Source organism: Dipodomys spectabilis, unplaced genomic scaffold, assembly GCF_019054845.1.
Source record: "Dipodomys spectabilis isolate Male_0828 unplaced genomic scaffold, ASM1905484v1 ptg000046l, whole genome shotgun sequence".
Lineage (NCBI taxonomy): Eukaryota > Metazoa > Chordata > Mammalia > Rodentia > Heteromyidae > Dipodomys > Dipodomys spectabilis.
The window spans coordinates 985,238-1,001,726 of record NW_024870723.1 but is presented as its reverse complement, the minus strand read 5'-3'; the positions used below and the strand labels follow the sequence as shown (position 1 = coordinate 1,001,726).

Below are 16,489 nucleotides of genomic sequence, written 5' to 3'. Positions count from 1 at the left end.
TCTGTTTAGGATTGGAGATGTGGCTAAAGAGGCAGAGTACTTGCCTAGCAAGCTCAAGGCCCGAGGTTCAAACCCCAATACAAGAAAAGGGAAGAGGAAAGGACATGTAAGGAAAAGAGACATGACAGGTTTGGGCATGTAGCTGGGTAGCGGAATGCTTGCCTAGCATTCAGGAATACTCAGGTTAGGTCCCCAGTATTGCAAATAATAAATAAACCCAAATAAAAATAGTAGAGTTATAGAGTTACAACTTCCCTAGTATTTGCAAGAGACAATTAGATATATATTTTTATGTAAGATTAAAAAGTGGCTCTTTTTTCTGTCAAATTATCAAATGTGGATTAATTTAGGTAGGATAGCAATAAGAACTTGGGAGGGGTAGGAGAAGTCAGTGTGAAATGAGCCTCATTGCCCTAGGAGAGAGGGCTATAAATCTAATCCCATTAGGCCCTTGTTTCTAGCCTCCTGCAGGACTTCTCACTGAATAGAGAAGAAAAAAAGGGCCCAAAGTACTGCTTCTCAGGAATTCTAGATCCAGTTACAGTATTATCTCTACTACTCCTTGATATGAAAAGACTGCATCTTAAAAGCAGCAGCTTAAAAAAGAAAAAAAAGGGGGGGCTGAGAATGTGGCTTAGTGGTTTAGTGCTTGCCTAGCATACATGAAACCTGGGTTCAATTCCTCAGTACCACATAAATAGAAAAAGCCAAAAGTGGTATTGTGGCTCAAGTGGTAGAAAGCTAGCCTTAAGCAAAAGCAGCTCAGGGACAGTGCCTAGGAACTGAGTTCAAGCCCTGGGACTGGCAAAAATAAGAAAAAGTACAAACAAAAAGGACTGGGGGGAGGGGGGGGAGGGGACTCTTGACAACTAATTAGCCTGAAAGCAGGATGCTTTGAAGGACAAAAAGACACTTAATCTAAATAAAACCAGCCACAGAATTTAAGAACTCTTGTTTCACAGACCAATAGGACTACTTGCCCAGTATATGGAATTTCATCGTTATCTTTGATAGAGTTGATGATTCTTTGGAAATCTTTACATGAAAAAAAATGCCTCAAAAATAAACTTCACTGTTTCACAATAAACACAGGAAACGTAAGCTGCTGCAACATTTAAGTGTCTGCTTAGGGGTGAGAGCATTCATTCGCTATTCATTCCTTTAAAACATTTTCCTTCATATCCCATGGATTTGACCCTAAGCATTAGTGCAAGGTCACTTATCTCTTTGAAAATTCCTATTTAGCTGCAATGGGAATGAAGGTTCTGAACTAGAGGCTGCTAAGGAGCCTTGGCCAAGGAATTCCCATCCTTTCCCTCTTATAACACAGAAACATGTTCAGCACTAGTGAGTGTTGTTTTACTGGAGAGGCGGGACTTACTGAGTCCTCTCCACCCAACCTGCCTATGCCTCAGGACTCAGCACCACTTACTAATTAGATGTTGGCTGGGGATGTGGAAAGAATATAAAACTTGAGAATTGAAGACACTGTTGGACACCAGCTTAGCCATCCAAACAGATATGTCATCTTGGATAGCTCGTGTGTTTTTGTTTTTTGTTTCTATTTCCTTAGATGTCATAGAGGTTGGGGCTAGGTAGTAATGCCACCCTTTTCAACATCACTGTGACAATTAAATAAGAAAACAAACATGACACCTCCTCTGAAGCTAAGTACTGAGCAAAATATAGCTGATCCAAGCTCCCTCTTTGGGAATCCCAGTATGTGACAAAATCCCTTGGCATCTAAGGAATAAGAGTGACTGGCACACAGCTATTAGGTGAATGAATGAACAAAGAAATAATAACAGAACTTTCTTACGGTCTAGAGATATCTTTACTTTCTACATTTATCCAGAAAAATAAATAGCAAAAGAACTGGCAAATCTTAGAATTCTTTCCTAAGCTGTAAACATAAATTGTTAATCTGTCTAGATAAAAATAACCGTCTGCCTCCTCTTAGCCTAGGAAGATGCGTCACTAATTGGCCTAATTGACCCAATTCAGAATATGAACTAGAAGTGGAATAGAAACATGTGAAGTATACAAAAGCAAAACAAAAACAGATTTGCTTCAAGGACAGAAGTAGGCATGAGGCCCAAACCCAACACAAAACAAGACATCCTATTTCTAAAATAAGAGACTTTAGAATCAGGCCAAGTCAATTGACTTTGTTGAGATTAAGTTTGGTCATGTGGAAGTGGAAATAATACCTACTTCCTCATCATTTTAAGGGAATTATTCTAGGTAACACTATCTGTCACCTGAAAAGTTCATCCTTAAGATTCGTTTTCCCAGCATGTAACACAATGGGATGATTGACTGGTTATCTATGAGTGTTCTTGCAGTGTACACTGTCCTGGCAGAATCATTGCTGTTAACCTGAGTTCTTTTCACCCCCTCCCTTCTTTCAGAGGCCTTGCCCCTTCTGGAAAACCTAACCATTTCCGACATTAATCCCTACGGGTTTACAGTTTCCTGGATGGCATCGGAGAATGCCTTTGACAGCTTTCTAGTAACCATGGTGGACTCTGGGCAGCTGCTGGACCCCCAGGAATTCATACTTTCAGGAACCCAGAGGAAGCTGGAGCTTAGAGGCCTTATAACTGGCATTGGCTATGAGGTTATGGTCTCTGGCTTCACCCAGGGGCACCAAACCAAGCCCTTGAAGGCTGAGATTGTTACAGGTATTTCAATTCAAGTGAACCATTCTTTCCTCCTGTAGTCCCTCCTCTTCCATGTGGTCTGTCTATAGTAGCATCATGATTTTAACATCATTGTCCATCTTCCCCACTTACGCTGTGGATAGGAGGTGTTCTTCCTTGTGCTCTTCCTACTTGTGTGTCTAATGAGCAACTCCCTATTCCCATCCCAGAAGCGAGAAAGTGGAATGTTTTCTGTTGGTGTCCCAAATTCCTTAGCCTACATCTCAGCCATAGTCCTTGTATGCCTGCTCCCTTCCCCTTCCCCTTTGTCTTCATCCTGGGTGGTCCCCCAGCTACATTTCAACTTTCTGAAAAGAAATATGCAAATGAGTATATTTTGTGAATGTCTTCATCTTTAACTCTATACCATGATCTTCACAAACTTACTCATTGGTCTTGTAATTGGAAAGCTACACTGCAACTAATTAAATTGTCAAACACTAGTATCAGAGAGATGCTTTGACACATGAAATCCATCTTTTTCTCAAAACTAAGAGTTCCTAGAGAAAAGCAACATGAGTCTTTGTTTCCCCAAGTCTTCCTAAAGACTACTAGCTCCTTAGATGATTGCTTAGTGAAGAAAGAAGTTCCATGTTCAAACAAGTTTAGGAACAGGACCCTTAACTACAAGACTTTTCAGAACATCCTCCTGATATTTCCCAAACTTCTCTGACAAGGAACCCCCTTTAAGAAAGAATATCCAAAAAGCATAGTTACTTTGGGTACACTTTGGGAAATTCCGTTTCAAATTTACCTTATCTAAGTGCTTATCTAGTGGTAAGAATAGCAAGGAAAGAAAACCAAACAAGAAAGGCAAAAATAGGAACCTTCTTTAGTCTATCAGCTCAGAGAACAAAGCAAAAAGACCACAACATTTTGCAAAGCCGTTTTGGTTGGGCTCAAGAAAAATATAATCAGCAGAATCCTCACAGGCAGCTCTACAGATCATTAACGCTGGTTTATTTGTCTTTTCCAAAAGGAAAGAAATAAGCCTTGTAGTAGATGGGCACTCGGCCACTGGAAGACAGAGAGCAAATGTAAACAAGTTACTGGCTTTGAGCTTGTTTAATAATGCCTGGGAGGGGTCGAGGCTGAATCCAGATGTGGATTTCTAGATCGATTTTAGACAAAGCTCACAGTTGCAAGCACATGGTTGGTTTGTGTTGAGTGTGTCTACTCTGTCCTTTCCCCATCCTGGCTCTACCATGCTCATGAATGTCAAATGATTTCGTTTTCACTATCTCAGGACACCTCTGCCTTTGAAAGCCAGGCGTCACTGCCTCCTGATACCCCACCACCAGAAAGAAGAATATACCCACTGCTATAATGATCTTTTTCCTCCTTCCATCATTTTTTTCTCCCTCTAGAAGCAGAACCGGAAGTTGACAACCTTCTAGTTTCAGATGCCACCCCGGACGGTTTCCGTCTGTCTTGGACAGCTGATGAAGGAATATTCGACAGTTTTGTACTCAAAATCAGAGATACAAAAAAGCAGTCTGAACCACTGGAAATAACCCTCCCTTCCCCTGAACGTACCAGGGATGTGACAGGGCTCAGAGAAGCCACTGAATACGAAATCGAACTCTATGGAATAAGCAAAGGAAGGCAATCCCAACCAGTCAGTGCCATAGCAACAACAGGTATTGTAAACAAACAGGAGGGAACAGAGAAAAGCCATGACTTGGGGCACTTTCTCCTACAGGGTTGGGCAAATACAAGAGCTTTGGACACAGACAAGCTGGCATTCAGACTGGCTCCTTCAATTACAGGCTGTGTTATCTTCCCCCAACTCCCCCCCCCCCCCCAATGCGCCTAAGTCTCTATGCAAAGAGTGCCATTTACCTAATAGGGTTGGAAGGATTCAGTGAGATAACTCATGTAAAATCCTCTGCAGAGAGGCTGGCTTGTGGCAAGAACTCAGCACAAGGCGAACCAGTCCCGTTGCCTTTCACAGCATTCTCCTCTTAGCAATGGCCACATTTTGAAATCCCAGGGAGAACTCTTCCTTCTGCCTATCGATCAGTGTATAAGATATTATCCAGCGATACTATTTGCAGTTTCTTGCTTTTGGGTGCAATGCTCCAGTTGCACTAGGTAGGGACAAGGGAGAAATAACACTTCCACTTCTAAGTTTATTTATAACATGTTGCATGTGAATCATAGAAACTAATCATCAAGGAAGATGGAAGGAGGTGGCAAGGCTAACAGATCATCTTCACAAACCTCACTACTTTTAACAACTCCGAAAGACATCTAGAGGAAGAAAAGCAATCCCTCTCCATGTAAACTGTGGCAAGGAGGGAAAAGAAATGTTCAGTAACAGGACTCCTCAGAGTAATAATGCTAATACTTACATGGCTAAGACTTTCTTTACAAGGCAAAGGAAAGCCCTCAAACAGGTGGAGTGAATTCTGTCAGGGCACTGAGAGACAACATTGTCTAGAGACAACTTTTTCAAAGAAAGCAGAGAAAAGAATCACAAAATCACAGGATAAGCAATAGGGATGTAAGCAGTTATTAGCTCAGAAAAGTAAAGTGATTTTCATAAAATCACATAGCAAGATCTGGAGTAGAATCAAATAATTAGTTTATTCCAAGCCTATAGGATGACAGATAACCAAGGAAAATACATTCTCGCCATCTCCAACAGGCATGAAAGGCTGACATTCACTAGAACTTGCTCCTTTTTATATAAAGCCAGTTTTACTTTTAATGTCAAATTTCAGACCTAACAAGCATCGGGAATCTACCCATAAAAACCATAACCAGGATTTGTAGGCAGAGAGTAAATGCTTGAACTCAACAAGAGAGAAAGCCCTACTCTTCATGTACAGGGACAGACACCCTGCCCCAGATGGAAACGTGGGTCCCAGTCCCCTCTTCCTTCCCATGGCGGCCAGTGAAGTGGCTTTGGATGGGAGCAAGAACCTAATTCTGACCTTGCTTTATAAACATGGCTCTTCCAAGTTTACTTCTGACTTTGTTTTGCTGCTCTTTTTTTGTTTGTTTGTTTTGGAAGTCTTGCAGTTTTAAAACAAAAAGGAAAATGAATAATCATAAATTGCCTTTTATTTTCATTAAGAACAAAAGAAAAGAGGAGCATATTCTTGGGGAAGAATCTCCCTCAGATCTCTCTGCCTGAAGGTCTTGGAGTTCACAGTAAAAGTGGGGGAGGTGGGTGGGGGGAAGGTCTGTGCCCCTGGGTATGCCCAACAGAGCAGATATAAATTTCCATTTTGTTTGTTCAGCCTCTCCTCTGAACTCTCACCCCACCTCCCACCACTGTGAACCCTCCTCTGTGAAGTCCTGTCCCTTTCCTCCTGATAAGGAGCTGTTGTGACTCCTCCTTGCCTACAGACATCAGACATCTCTCCATGGGGCATCAGCTGCCCATCCTGAGTGTGTGGACTTGCAGAAAAAGCAATGCACCCCAGTGCTTAGCCAGTGGTTGGTCTCCAGGGACATTCTTGGAGTGTAATCAAGGCTTCCCATCATGTGACCTCCAGCGGGTTTCTTTACTCTCTAAGCCTCGATTGCCTCACCTTGGAAAGTAGAACTTATCTCAGGATCAGACAGAGTTTAATGAAGATCATGAATGTTGAGTGTTAACACAATTATAGTTGTATCGACACTGTAACATAGTAACAATATTAATTTGTATTATGTTCAATGGTTTAATGTTTTTGTTTGGGGTAGGACTTAGGATGGAAGTCAAAATCCTTACATTTTGCTAGGCAGGTACTCTACCACTTGAGCCAGGTCTTCAGCTTTTTAGATAGGACCTCATTCCCTTCATCCAGGCTGGACTCAGACCATGATCTATTTTTGCTTCTCAGGGAGCTGAGATTACAGGTGTGTACCACCACATCCACCTCATTAAATTTTATTTTTAATGGGCCAATTAATAGTTAGAAAAAATATACATTAGAGTCTATTCAACTGTGTTCCTCTACCTGCTGGCTCTATTTAGAAGCAACCAATATTCCAATATCACCACTTTCTTGTCCTCCCAGGCAAATGCCTCATGGAACCTCCAAGACACAAACGATCAAAATATAGCTACATTCAGGAAATCCTCAGCCCATTTCACAGATATGAAAACTGAGACCTTAACTGGGCACTGGTGGCTCATGCCTATAATCCTAGCTACTCAGGTAACAGATCTGAGGACCACGATTCAAAGCCAGCCCTGGCAGGCAAGTCCATGAGACTCTTAGCTCTAATTAACCACCAGACAACCAGAAGTGGTGCCATGGCTCAAAGTATTAAAATACTAGCCTTGAGCAAAAGAGCTCAGAGACAGCACCCAAGCCTGGAATTCAAACCTCTCAACCTACCAAAAAACAAACATGTCTTAGGAGCTAATGTATTTGTAGGTAGTCCAGTATGGAATTTTAATTTTTGTCAATTGTCACACTTGTTGAACCTTTGAGGAAGCCAATATTTTTATGCAGAGAGCAGGCAGAAGAAGCCCTTCCCAGCTTTCTTGAGAGCTTTTAAAAACTGCAGATGTTTCTCTAATGGGATTGTTTTTCCCTAAAGGGTAAACTGAATACCCTTGGAAAAAGAGACAGGAAGTATTTCCTGCATCTCCCCAACTGGTAGACATCATTTACTGATCCTACAGCCATCTGCTATAGGGCTAGAGAGCTGTTAGCTATATTCATGAAGGAGATGAATTAATAAGGGGTTTCAACACCCAGGAACTGATCATGCCTACTGTCCCAGAATGCCACCACTATTGTGCTATTCAAGTTATACATGGCTATCTTCCTACCTCAACCATACCTATAATCTCCTGAAAGTTGCAACAGATGAGACCATTATTAAGACAAAGCAGATATTACTGTTATTTTATAATGAGAAAACTGGGGTCTAGAGAAGAAAATTTTGATTCTAAGATACAGCTTCCTAAAATAACCCATACCAACCAGTGAGATTTTCAGGGCAAAGACAGAACCAGACAAGCAGTGGGAGATTTTCCATGCCTGAGTCTCACCTAGGTCTTCTTTCAACTGGATTCATCTAGATCCTTCCAGAGGAATAACCTGAACATCCAGGTAGCTCACAAGAATAAAAAGGTCACATGGCAATTAAAACAGAGACAATAACATTTATTGGATGCTTACTGCATATCAGATTCTGTGTTAGGATTTTATATGCATTGTCTCTGCTAATCCTTGAGACATTCCTGTGGGTGAATGCCTTTCCACACTGGACAGACAGATAGAGCACTGAAACTCACAGAACTGAAGAGACTTGCCCCAGGTAGTCCAGCCTCCTGGTGGTATTTGGACAATCAAGATCTTACTGGTTCCTAAGACCTTGTGGTTTCTGAAATGTTCTACAGACAGTACAAAAACCTAGGCAGTCACAGAGCCTAGAAGTGGTTTCCAGCTCACAGAAGAAAGTTGTAGGAAGCAAGAACTGACAAAGTTAGTGTGTTGTTTTTTTTTTTTTTTTTTTTTTTTTTTGGATGAGATCAAAAAGAAAAGAAAATCAAATGGGTAGGAAAAATAATCTCTCCCTAAATTTCTGTGGGTTTTCAAACTTAATGATCAACGTGGGCTGGAGAGGGGAAAGGATGAGGAAGTAAGGTCCCTTGAGCCTGAAAATTATTTCATGGTCATCTAGTGTAGGCAGAAACCTACGCCAAAAATCACAAAGAAGAGCCAAAGGAAAATGTGTTAATGGAGGAAGGACTAAGGAGCAGAAACTCTCCGTGGACCTTGGTTTCCCAGCAGATAGACCCCCATATCCACTGGGTGTTTGGCCTGATATTGCCTTCTTGGCTGCCGATCTCCTTCCAGTTCTAACAGCAGGCGTGTCAAGGTCATCTTCCTAGGGAATATTATTTCCAGGATCCTGGGCTGTGCTGGGTTTGGGATCCAGAAAGATCCCATTTATAAAGAATGGTAGCTGGAGAATGGGAAGGTACTTTAGTCCTTTGTCCGGCATCTATAACTTATTCTCAGTTTTCCATATGGGGAGATTAAGCATTATAAAGTACAAAGAACTATACACTCATCCTATCTTAGCTTTGAGCAATAAAAGGAACTAGGAAACAACGATTTGAAAAGTACTTGAAATAAAAAAGGGGAAACATATTCGACTCTGTGAAGCTGTTCTCCCTCACCTTGTTGGATGCCTGCTCAGGTGCTACACTTTCCTCGAGTGAAGCCAAAGGACAAATGATGGTGCATAGTCAGTTCTACACCCTCTACCTGCAGTGAAAGATGGTTAATATCACAGCCTGGCCACTGATCACAGATTCTCCATCCTAAAGGCTTGGCAGTGACATCAGCTGTAAACATGATGTTGTCCTGGATAAATAAACAAACAAAAAATCCAAGGAAAAAAAACATTGATGGAAAAGATAGGAAACATTTTTGGATTTTTCTGCTTTCTTCTTGACAGCCATGGGCCCTCCAAAGGAAATCACATTCACAGACATCACTGAAAATTCAGCCACAGTCAGCTGGACGGCACCCACTGCCCAGGTGGAAAACTTCCGGATCACCTATGTGCCCGTGACAGGAGGTAGGGGATTCAAAGAGCGCTGAGGCAGGAGGGATGTGGAGGTCTGGGGTGGCATATGAAACTCCCATTACCCTAAATACACAGACATTGAAAACTACTTGCTACAAAATTGAAATGACAATCTACAGAGTTTATTCATTAAGCATTGTAAGATCTTTTGGGGAGAGGGGTAGGAAGAACTGTGTTGAAAAGGATCATTTTATTAAGATCCTTTCTAGCGTTGAACTCTAAAATTCTATCAGAAATAGGTCCCTGGTATTGCATAACACAATGATGACAGATTTTTATATACACTGAACTTTTTATTCCTGAGCACATTCATCTGAAAAAATGGTCTTGGGTATGAGTGAGATTTTGCCCACAGTGCCAAATATCCATCTTTACCATAGGGAGTTGTGAGTTCTAATTCAGAACACAGGGGATAAAGGGGATGAAGTAGAGTAAAAAAATCTGTCAAAAGTCCTCCTGTCATGTAGCAAGCTCACACTAAGTGGAGAGGATGGCTGGTGACAAGAATGCCATAATAGGATTGTGATCAGCTGGTATTTGAGCTGTTTGTTCATTGGTCCTGAAATTTGCAGAAATAAGTATTAGAGCTCAAATTTGACTATATCCATCCTTTCTGAATTCCTAACAAGGGAATCTATATCATCCTAACTCAAGTCAATGGGTTGAATAGAGCTTTCCATATACTTTGTAGGGGTAAAAAAAAAAAAAAAGTCAAAAACAAAGTTTATACACCATGCCAGCTCTCTACTGAGTGGAAACTTACCATTTTGGGTGGTTGTGACTTCATGTCTTTTTCTTTCCTGGATTGGTTTTTGGCATCTGCACCAATGGAAAAAGCATTATACACAAAGTTAAGGCCTTTTTCCCCTTAAGCCAAAGGGTGGGAGAAAGTGAGAGGAAGTCAAGAAAATGGTATTGCATAAAGATACAAATCTGTTGCCAAACCTCGTCCACCGCTCTTGGGGCCGCAGTGAATAGATGTCCATGAGCTGGCCATTCCTAGTCTCGCTCCTGTTCTACCTCAGGTGACCCCTCCATTGTGACAGTGGATGGAAGCAAAACTGAGACGCGGCTGGTGAAGCTCACGCCAGGGATGGAGTACCACGTCAGTGTCATCGCCATGAAGGGCTTCGAGGAAAGCGACCCAGTCTCAGGGTCACTCACCACAGGTGTGTTGGCCTTTGCTTCTGGTTTTCCTGAGTTCACTTTTATAGGATCCTTATTCCTCATCTCCAGTGTTATGTCTTATGACTCACCAGCTGGTGAGGAAAGGGGTTATTTATGAAATCCTAGAGTCAGAGTGCCAAGAAGTTAATTTGTGTCTCCACTCTGATCGCTTCTGAGCTGGGTAACCTTTGGAGCATCCTTAGACATCTCAGGCCTCCACTTCCAGGAATATTCTAGAAGAAATAGCCCATGTTTGGGAATCATACTGACTTCAGTTGAAATCCTAATTATACCGCTGGCTAGCTCTGTGTACCTGTCAGTTAATTTCTCTGGGCTCCAGTTCCTCTGGAAAATGGGCAGAATCTTGCTTCCCTCACAGGGTTGGGTGAGGATCTCTCTACATGTAACTGTGCAAGTTCTCCCACCTCCTCCCTTCCCCCATCTACTTATCAATAGTTGTCAGGACTCTTAGAACAAGTGCTTCATGAGGAAATGTGATGGAAATGTTTAGATTATTAGCCACTAGTAGCTAGTGTATATTTGGCAGTCCCTGTGTTCCAGACACTGCTGAACACTACATGAATTCCCACAGAGGTTTCCATCCCCAGCTCACAGAGAAGACACCTGAGACATGGGGAAATTATAAGGCCATATAATCAGTAAAATGTTGGGACCAAGTTTGAACCTAGGTCAATCTGAATGAAAGCCCTGCATTCTTCTAAAATAAAAGAGCCTTTTCCGATTAAAAGACCGATTTGTACAGTTTGCTCTAAATGACTGGAGGGATAATGAATTACATTGAGGAAGAATGAGGTGGAAAATTTCTTTCAGACAGCTCTGTCTCTATAAACAATTTATCCTTTGAGATAGGAACAATTATCCAGTCCAGCCCACTAAGAAATCCAAAGAATGGGCCTCATAGGAAATTTCAAAAATATCCTAATGTCTGAAAAAAGGTTGTTAATATACAATTGCAACATCCCATCTGAAACCAGAGTCTCATCCACCCTATTCCGTGGGCCTCTGTTTTTCCAAAGAAATGTTTTCCCTCATGACTCCCTATAGTAGATCCACAAAAGCTGGGTGTGTTTCTTTCTGAGGCCCCACTGTTATCGGAAGTTAATGGAGATTCCGTGCATGCACAATGAAATGAGAAGAGACTAAGAGGGGTTGATGTGGGATCTCAAATTTTCTCTGCACACCCTTATTCTCTAGCCAGTTCTTTTAAGTTCTTGAGGCCTAAGTGTTCATCTGTTAAATGAGCTGAAGACAATGGGTCACTTTGGGCGGTCATGAGGTAGCAGAGTAGCAAGTTAGAGAGCAGGCAGGAAACAATCACATTCAGGTTGGCTTCCAAGGAAGAGATGCTGGGGAGAAAAAAATAGTTAAAAAAAAAAAAGGCCAAAACTGAGAGTGTGGCTTAAGTGGTAGAGTTCTTGCCTAACAAGTGTGAAGACCTGAGTTCAAACTCCAACACCGCTAAAAACAAAAGAGCCAGGGATGGATATCTTCTGAATACCCTTTCTCGGTACAAGTCACTTAAGCACAATAGCCTCTATTTGGGATAGAGTCCCTCTACATGGCCAGGCCTGCCTCAGTTTCCCAAGCACCAGGATTAGAGAATGATGAATATTCATAGAAATACTGATAACAACTGCAATTCCTCTAGCATGTTTTATATGCCTCATCTACTCAGGCCTTACATTCGGAGGAAGGAAGGAAATAAGGAAAGAAAGGAGGTGTGGGGTAGGGAAATTACCTTCCCATGTGCACAGAGACACAGTCCAAGTTGCCACAATAGAACCAGAGACCAGTGGCCTCCAAAACCTGGCTCCATATTGCCTGTCATTCTCCTAACCAGAAACATTACCCAGCACCCAGAAAACCTTACACAGCTTAGAGCAGGTCTTCCCTTTCTGTGTTAGTTCCTCCCCTGGGTAAAGGGATATAAGCTCTGATGCTGGTGCTTGTCTGGTGCTCAGCACCCTCCCGCCCATACTACAACATGGAAACCATGCCAGTCAGAATGATTTTATCCCCAGTGAACAAGTGAGAAAATACCCAGCCAACAAGGAAAGGAACCATGACTCAAAGCCAGGTCAGCCTGGCTTCAGGCTCACGCACCATGTTCCTGGCACTGACCTAACAGTAGGAATCAGAGCAGCTCATCTTGTAGAGGGCAGCTCATCTTGGGTCTGAGGTCCTCCCCATCATGACCAGCTCTTTCCCATCACCTCTCTTTGCAGCTCTGGATGGCCCATCTGGCCTGGTAACAGCCAACATCACTGACTCGGAAGCCTTGGCCATGTGGCAGCCAGCCATTGCCACCGTGGACAGCTATGTCATCTCCTACACAGGGGAAAGAGGTAAGGTCTTGTTCAAGACTCTCCTCTCCTGACACATCTCTTACTGCAGACTCTTCCCATTCTCCTGTCCTGTGCCACATTTGGTAGGTGGGGAAGGCCAGTATTGTCTGTGTAGCTCTCAGTGCAGCCTTCTTAAGAGAGTCTAATAGTACATCTCCAGCCTCCACATAATTTCCTAGCCCATCCCTCCACTCCTGCTATCTTCCTACCTATTAGTACAAGACTCCAGATAGTACCTCTTATCTTTTACAAAGAAGAAGTCCAGGATCCTGGGATTCCTGGGCTCTCAGAAGACACCGAGGAGAGTAGTTGAAGCAAATATGATTGTGTTTCTGCAAGCATGTGTGTTAATTTACAGTAAAGAATGGTTATAATAACAGTCAACATGGCCAGCTGAAAATAAAAGCCAAATGCAAATAAGACAGAGGGGAAAGAGAGTCTCTTTCAATAAGCCCATATGGTTCAGTATTGCTTTGCCTTCAGTGACAATAGGAGGCAGAATCATAACCCATGCATGGGGACTCTAAAAATTTTAATTCCCCCCTGGCAACAACCTGAGGAAGTCCCTTGTGAGCATAGAACAAAGGCAGGGGCAGGAATTTGTGTTTACTCATTTTATTCTTTAATTCTGATTCTTTGTGAGCAGACTCTTCTGAGAAAGGGAAGACAATGTTGCTTCATCTAAAATAAACAAGGTGCTATTGATGTGATTCATGGAAATCATGGATTCAGGGATAACAAAGAGGAGGAGAATGGGAGTGGGGTTCTGAGTTGAAGCAATCAAGTTATCCCAGTTCACCAATGTCTTTCACACCTGGGAACTCCTAGTCCATGCCTAAGCGATAAGGTCCCCTATGATTAGGAGATAAACACAGTTGCCAATTGTTTCTCACTATTAGACCTGAGTGACTCAGGGGTCTGAGGGGTTAAGTGACTTCTCAACCATCAGGGCTCTGCGATTCTTGATTTGACAATATTTGGTAGCACAAAAAGATGTGTGAGTGGAGGAACAGAAGAGAGAGAATGCCATGGGGACAAATTCAACATGGATAACCCAAAGTCCAAGAACTCCCCCCTAGCTCAATCCAGTGTTTCAGCAATGCAATGCTGCAACCAATATACCATGTGGAAAATAGCCCCTGAACTCCAGCTCCTTTCCTTCTGATCTGGTCTCCATATCATCTAGTCCTTCTCCTATGAGAAGAGAGGTGGGATGATCATGTCAGAACTCAAACTAGACTCTCAGCAGGTCACAGAAAGATTCTGGGGTAGAAGAAGGAGTGTACACTATTATTACCCCTGCCGATGGCTCACAGACTGAAGTAACCACCTGGTTATGTGTTTTTCATGTTCAGTGCCAGAAATCACGCGCACGGTGTCCGGGAACACAGTAGAGTATGCTCTGGCTGACCTTGAGCCTGCCACAGAATATACACTGAGAATCTTTGCGGAAAAAGGGCCCCAGAAGAGCCTCACCATCACTACCAAGTTCACCACAGGTACAGAATTACCAAGAACAGAAGCTCTGGCTTATGGGATGCTTACCCACAGCCTACATCTTAAACACCAAGCCCTTACAAACTCCTCCTTAAGTCAGCCTCATGTCATGTGATGAAGTAGGCAGAGGTTCAGTCTACCAGTGCCTATTCTGTAGATACCTGAGATACACACCATTTGCTTTTGAACTGAAATGACCTCATTCTCCCAGTGAATGAAGAAAAGATTTTTGAAAGGAAGGTTTACAAGTAGAAAAACAGTCACAACTGGCCTTTAACTCAGCATTTAATGATCCATGTTCCAGGCAAAGAAATATACTTAAAGAGAGGTTTTTCAGGCAAGCTTTCCTAGATATCCATATGCATTGAAAATATTTTTTGTCAGTCATGGGACTTGAACTTGGGGCCTGGGTACTGTCCCTAAGCTCTTTCGCTCAAGGCTAATGCCTTGAGCTACAATACCACTTCTGGTTTTCTGGTGGTTAATTGGAGATAAGAGTCTCACAGACTTTCCTGCCTGTGCTGGCATGAATCTTCAGATCTCAGCCTCCTGAGTAGCTAGGATTACAGCCACCAGCTCCTGGCCTTTTTTTTTTTTTTTAATGAACATCCACCAGCAGGGAAATGGAGAATTATCCTCTTTGCCTGGTGAGGGTTGATATGATATCAGCTACCATGTGTCCTCTTACTTAGAAACAAGGGGGTCAGTAATATCTCTCTCCAAGTTGAACCAAAGCCAGCCAGAACCTTGTTGAGCTCATAGAGACCTGACTCTTAGAATGAGCTGTGGCTTAGACTATTTGTCTTTGGAGTCCTGAGCATCAACCTCTTCATCTGCAAGTGAGAAGTTTCTTGCCCAGGATCACATTGGTTCGTTCTCTTGATATTCTGTGCCTTAGACTTGCTGCCTTGCTTAACATTAATCATCTCCTCCAGACCTCGATTCTCCAAGAGACTTGACTGCTACTGACATTCAGTCAGAAACTGCCCTCCTCACCTGGCGACCTCCTCGGGCATCGGTCACTGGTTACCTCCTAGTCTACGAATCCGTGGATGGTACCACCAAGGTAGCGTCAAGTGTGAAATAATTCCCCACGTGTACTCTTAAGAGTGAGGGAGAATTAGCTGATGCTATTTCTCTACTCCAGTACATTTAAGGAGCTTAAAAAAAAAACTTAGCAGGGCCAGGACCTTCTGAGTCATACTCTCCAGCCTCTCTCATTTTAACCAGACCCTAGTTTTGAGAGTCAGCCAAGATCCAGAGCCACCACTAATAAGCCTTGACATTTTAGGAGCTAGATTCTTAGCCACTGAGTATTTTCTTGAAGAAAGGTGGAGAGTTTCTTCTGCATTTTTGTCCTAGGTATTATATCACAGATGGTATCGTCACACACAGATTGCAATATATTTCACTATGCCCTAGAGACAGCAACTAATAGCATCCACATTCATTGTGAATGCTGTTCTTACCCCATGAACTTCTTCCTGTTACTTTTCAATTTTCAGTAACTTTAGAGCTTCAGACCAATGAAAGGGGTTTTCTGAACTTTTCCTTTCAAATTTGTTCTTTTAATGTCAGTTATCCCTACTGTGTCTAAGTTCACTAACTTCTGTACATTTGTATTATTTTAATCAGCTTCTTGGTGTTTCAGGTTATCATCTGTATTGCTAAAATACGTGGGACAAGTATTTCATTCTGTAACCTGTAGGTCATTTCTCCCAACTTTCTTTTCTTGCTTTTCTGGCTGTCCTCTGGCTTCATTTCATGGGGTCACCTTTCATATAGAATACTCCTATCTAATGTTTATTGCTCTGGTTTATCCTTTTGTCCTGGAGCCAAGAATGAAAGAGTTAATTGGGACCTCCAGCTGCTGGCTCACCAGAGTATGGGGACAAGCATCCAGCAATATGTTTTATTTTGGTCTGGGGCAAACTTTGGGCTCTCACTGTGTGTAAAGGCTCACTTTATCTCACGTTTCTAACTTGGAACCTCAACATTAAAACAACTACTTCTGGAAAGCTTGAATCCAGAGCTTCTGTGTTAGCTCGTTCTTTCCAGTCTTCTACCTGGAATAGGAGGATATGAGGAAATCTGAGGAGCTAACCTATTTCAGTACAAACCAAACTTTGTTTGGGAACACCCTACATTGTCCTTAGAGGCAGTGTGTTCATGTTCACAATTGTGATGGATTCTGTGTATTCCTGAAGC

The 16,489-nt window shown here is 42.4% G+C and overlaps 1 protein-coding gene across 2 annotated transcripts in view; it reads left to right on the top strand.

Annotated features, from left to right (window-relative positions):
- The window catches only part of Tnc (tenascin C), an 83,161-nt gene that overhangs the window by 54,624 nt on the left and 12,048 nt on the right, over window positions 1–16,489 (top strand). Inside the window, exons 16-22 of one of the 2 annotated variants that reach the window (XM_042678755.1) lie at window positions 2,412–2,684; window positions 4,070–4,342; window positions 9,120–9,242; window positions 10,277–10,420; window positions 12,665–12,784; window positions 14,140–14,283; window positions 15,217–15,347. In XM_042678755.1, coding sequence (XP_042534689.1) covers window positions 2,412–2,684; window positions 4,070–4,342; window positions 9,120–9,242; window positions 10,277–10,420; window positions 12,665–12,784; window positions 14,140–14,283; window positions 15,217–15,347 — 1,208 coding nt within the window. The remainder of the gene's footprint in view (window positions 1–2,411; window positions 2,685–4,069; window positions 4,343–9,119; window positions 9,243–10,276; window positions 10,421–12,664; window positions 12,785–14,139; window positions 14,284–15,216; window positions 15,348–16,489) is intronic. The other variant, XM_042678754.1, reaches the window with a different exon arrangement.